Below are 5,064 nucleotides of genomic sequence, written 5' to 3'. Positions count from 1 at the left end.
GCTAGTGGAAGACTGACTTCCAGGAAACTAGGGTGAGGATCTTATGCCCACACCCACAGTGACACACGCATTCCAACCAGGTCACACCTCCAGAGAGTGCCACTCCCTGGTCCAAGGATATACAAACCATCACAAATCTAAGCCACACTTTCTGCTGGCAGCTTTTATAAAGGACACGGAAACAAGGGGGCTTGCTCTCTTTTTGTCTGCTTGCTCTCACTCTCACTGGCAAGTCCATTCCATCACAGGCATTAGAGTCTACATCTTTAGGATTCCAGCATATACTTAAGACCAGCTGAGACAGCCAGCCTCACAGACTGGACAACTGCTGGATTCTTGAACCTTCTGTTAGTAGACAGCCATTTTTTAACTACCTGGACCATAGGAGCTCCAGTTGAGCAAATGCCTCCATGAGATCCAGCTGTATGGTATTTTCTCATTTAGTGATCAAGGGGGGAGGGCGGAGCCCATTGTGGGTGGAGCCACCCCTGAGCTGGTGGTGCAGGGTTCTATAAGATAGCAGGCTGAGCAAGCCACAGGGAGAAAGCCAATAAGCAGCACCCGACCATGGCCTCTGCATCAGCTCCTGACTCCAGGCTCCTGCCCTGATTGAGTTCCTGTCCTGACTTCCTTTGGTGATGAACAGCAGTATGGAAGTGTAAGATGAATAAACCCTTTCCTCCCCAACTTGTTTTTTGGTCACGGTGTTTTCTAGCAGCAGCAGAAACTCTAACTAAAACATCTAACAAATGCCCGTCCGTAAAGACCACCAGAAGCCATTTGCTTTCGATTGCCAAAGCCTGCAGTATATCTTCAGTTTTACCACAAGGAAATAGTAACTCTCCAGCCCTAAGTCGTAACACAGCTTGAAGGGATCTTGATCCTCTGTCTCTTCCACAAAATATCACATTGGTTCATTATATTGACAGCATCATGCTGACTAGACCAATTGACAGGAAGAAGCAACCACTTTGGACTCACTCGTCACACATGAAAAAAATGACAAATGACAAACAGAAAGCATTCTGAATTGGATTAGAGTCAAGTGCACTCAGGTTTTCCTGCCAACCCCACCAAGCTGGACGTCAAGGAGGCCCCTGCTGGGTCCTGCCCTTCAGTGCTGAACAGTTTGGCCACTGTCTGAGAGCACTCAATTGACCAAGCCCTTCACCTCTAAACCGAGGACTCTGGGCAGAACCAGTTAGGGGCACTGGGAATGCCGCTTCCTCAGGCTCTGTGTCCACAGGAGGACTTAAAAAGCCTCTCATGCAAATGTGAGGCTGACCAAGTACAAATATTTCAGTCTGAAGCATGGGAGTGTTAACAAATTCCACACAGGACAAATGCATCTAGGCTAGAAAGCAAGGCTGGCGGACACTCATTTTTGGTGAAGTGATCCTTGAGACAAGGAATGAGGACCTGACTAAGCCATCCACGCTGAAGACCTAAACCTGGGATTTTGCAGAAGCCCGGTCTGCAGTGTGGGGTCCCCTCTTTAAATGAGTGAGCTTAAACCAGGATGTTTTAAGACTTTTATTAGCTACTGTAGACAACTAAGGCCGCCTTGAAACAACAGATACCACCTGCTCCCCAATTGTGATTTTCACTGACTTTATTGTTGTTGTTTTGAAGCAGGGTCTCATGTAGCACACCAGGCAAGTGTGAGCTCACTATGTAGCTCTTATTCCTCCTGCCTCTACCTCCCAGGTAGGAGGATGGGTACAAGTCACCACAGCCTGTCTCTTTTCCTCATGTTATAACCACCGATAGGAACCTGGGCCTGAAATCACACTTTTCCCAGGGCACAAGAAATTGTGGCTATTGGTCCCATCTTAGCAGCAGGAAAGTGGAGGGTCATCTGTGTGGACGGTGTATCCTGGGGATAGGACAGGGTTCTGAGCAGTACTTGGGTCATGTGACCCCATGCTAGGAGGGTGCTGTTGCTCTGCAGGCCCAAGCCAGGCAGGTTCCAATCATCTGCAGAACCACAGGGCTGGAGTGTCAGGAACAGATCTTTCTGTCCTCCTCAGATGATGGTATGGCGACTGTTGACAGATTAGGTCTAAGCGCAGTGTGTAAAAAAAACTCTTCCAGATGTTCTTGTTAAAATTCTTTTTTTATGTGAAGGGATATTTTGGCTGTATATGTCTTTACCACATGTATGTCTGGTGACCATGGAAGCCAGAAACCCATCAGATCCTCTGGAACTGGAGTTATAGATGGTTGTAGGGCCATGTGAGTTCTGGGAACTGAACCTGGGTCCTCTGGAAGAACAACCAGCATGCTTAATCACTGAGCCATCTCTCTAGCCTTATTAAATTCTTAAATGCTCAGAGCCATTTAAAATTGAAAAAAAAAAAGCCAACAACGGGAGAGTAGAAGTTGTCAAAAACAGGACAGCTCTTATAGTCACTGGCTGCTCTCTTTATCTCCAGGTTCGTCTTGGAGTTCAAAAGGATTAAAGATACAAAGCAGAGACATTAGACTTGTGCTAGGGGTAAAAACTTCTGGTAGTAGCTTTTGGTGACATCAATCATCAGCTCCTGTGTGCACTCTGGGAGCTCCCCGGAGAAGAGTCCTGGGAAAAGAGAGACCCAGTCAAGCAAGGAAGCCAGGGGGACCAGTAACCCTACTATTTGTGCAAAGTCTAAAGACTTTTGCACTCTCTATCGAAGATCTAACTTTGTGGTCCTTCAGACTGACAAGAGTGTTGACCACATACATCTTCTGAAAGGTCTGAGTTTGTTTGGGAACCAAACACTACAGCTCTCAAATGGAGAAACAAAGTCCAGCGGGAGGAGGTCCGAACTTGCTTACAAGATCCAAAGAGAGAGGGCATCTCTGACTGCTGTGGGTTGTTCCACACAAGGGCTTCTCATCCCCAGTGAGCCCCACTGAGCCTTATCCTTATCCTGAGGAAAGAACTGTCCTGCCATTCCTACAGTGAAACTCAATCCACCAAAGCAGTGATACTGGGTACAGATGAATCAAAAGAAGACAACAGAACAGTCCATGGTGGAACAAGCATGGCTAAGAATTCCAGGGTGGTGCTGGGCAGTGGTGGCGCAGGCCTTTGATCCCAGCACTTAGGAGGCAGAGGCAAGAGGATCTCTGAGTTCAAGGCCAGCCTGGTCTACAGAGTGAGTTACAGGACAGCCAGGGCTACACAAAGAAACTCTGTCTCGAAAAACCAAAAAAATAAAATAAAATGAAATAAAATAATTCCAGGACTCAGGAGGCAGAGGCAGGCGGATTTCTGAGTTTGAGGCCAGCCTGGTCTACAAAGTGAGTTCCAGGACAGCCAGGGCTACACAAAGAAACTCTGTCTCGAAAAACCAAAAAAATAAAATAAAATGAAATAAAATAATTCCAGGACTCAGGAGGCAGAGGCAGGCGGATTTCTGAGTTTGAGGCCAGCCTGGTCTACAAAGTGAGTTCCAGGACAGCCAGGGCTACACAGGAAACCTGTCCCAAAACAACAACAGCAACAACAGTAACAACAACAACAAACTTTCTAAAACAGAGGTATGTAAGCTGCTGTCTCCACTCATGCACTTTAAAAATAGGTATCAGAGGCCTGGAGAAATGCCTTGGCAGTTAAGAGCAGCACTAACTGTTCTTACAGAGGTCCTAGGTTCAGTACCAACATCCACGTGACAGCTAACAACCATGTGTAACTCTAGGTTTGGGTGCTTCATGCATGTAGTGCAGAGATATATGCAGGCAAGGACACAGACACATAAAATAAAAAGTTAGCAAAGTTTTCAACATTTATACCCCTGTACTTATAAATCAACTTCTAAGAATGTATGTCAGAGATAACTGTGCCCAATTGCACAATACATGTACAAGAATGTCAGGACAGCAGTTTCTAATAGTGCCCAGGTTGACCTTTTAATGACCCATTGTACTATGGAACTGACTCACTGCTTTGTGTTAAACTCACCTATGCAGTCTGTGAAGTTTGTAACCCTTGAGAGGAGTGATGTGGGTCTCTGTTTATCACAATAGTTTAGTATATTGCCAAATAAAGGGCAGCTTCCAAACCGTACAGAGAAACAGTTTGATTTCATTTACATAGGTACAGTTTCAAATACCTATATTATCCATTCAAACACATAAGCACACCTACATATTTTATATATTTACAAAATGTACTGAGTATATCTAAAAATAAAAACAAAACCAAAAACCTCACAGAATTCTCAAAGGCACTTTACAAATAAAAAGTGCACATGAGGCCTGCAAACATGTTCAAACTTCACAGTATTCTTGTTTTGTTTTGTTTGAGACAAGTCTCTATGTAGCGCTGGCTGTACTGGAACTCATCATGTAAACCAGGCTGGCCTTGAGCTCACAGAGATCCACCTATCTGCTTCCCAAGTGCTGGGATTAAAGCTGTGTACCTTTAATACCTGGCTTTAATGTGTATGAATATTTTACCTACATGTATGTTTGTGCACCACATGCATGCCTGGTGTCCAGGGAAGTCAGAAGAGAGCTCTGGACCTCTGAAACTGGATTTATAGATAGCTGTGAGTTATCATGTGGGTGCTTGGAGTTGAACCCAGGTTCTCTGCAAGAAAAACAAGCACTCTTAACTGCTGAGTCATCTCTCCAGGCCCCGGACTACACAGTATTTAATCTTTATGTAATAATTAGACTACTTAAAAAAATGTAGCTATATCACATAAAACTCCCATTTTTAGCAGTTCCTTAAACATCAGCTTTCATGCTCTCAGATGCATGTCAAACAGCCATGATGGGCTACGGCTTTCATCACTGCACTATCTGCCTGGCTGCAGTAGCGTCTGAGCTTGTGGCTTCTGATCAAGATCCATTCTGGTTTCCAGCTTCATGGTTTAATTTTATCTCACATGGCTCTCCATTATTGTGCCAGATTTCCTGCAAGTCCACATGTCTGAATTCAAAGATGGAAGTGCCAATAAAGTACTCTAATGTCGGCCGGGCATGGTTGTGCACGCCTTTAATCCCAGCACTTGGGAGGCAGAGGCAGGTGGATTTCTGAGTTTGAGGCCAGCCTGGTCTACAAAGTAAGTTCCA

At 45.2% G+C, this 5,064-nt stretch overlaps 1 protein-coding gene and 1 long non-coding RNA gene across 2 annotated transcripts in view; one reads left to right on the top strand and one right to left on the bottom strand.

The window, feature by feature from the left end:
• Positions 1–5,064, top strand: part of LOC110298208 — a 20,578-nt gene that overhangs the window by 9,168 nt on the left and 6,346 nt on the right. The window lies entirely within an intron of this gene.
• Positions 2,239–5,064, bottom strand: part of Dctn5 (dynactin subunit 5) — a 17,805-nt gene continuing 14,979 nt past the window's right edge. Inside the window, exon 6 of the mRNA XM_021167303.2 lies at positions 2,239–2,578. Within this exon, the coding sequence (XP_021022962.1) occupies positions 2,481–2,578 (98 nt within the window). The 3' untranslated portion in view covers positions 2,239–2,480. The remainder of the gene's footprint in view (positions 2,579–5,064) is intronic.

The sequence above is a fragment of the Mus caroli genome, chromosome 7 (assembly GCF_900094665.2).
Source record: "Mus caroli chromosome 7, CAROLI_EIJ_v1.1, whole genome shotgun sequence".
NCBI lineage: Eukaryota > Metazoa > Chordata > Mammalia > Rodentia > Muridae > Mus > Mus caroli.
Note: the sequence above shows the minus strand (reverse complement) of the source record. Positions and strands in the feature narration are given on the sequence as shown.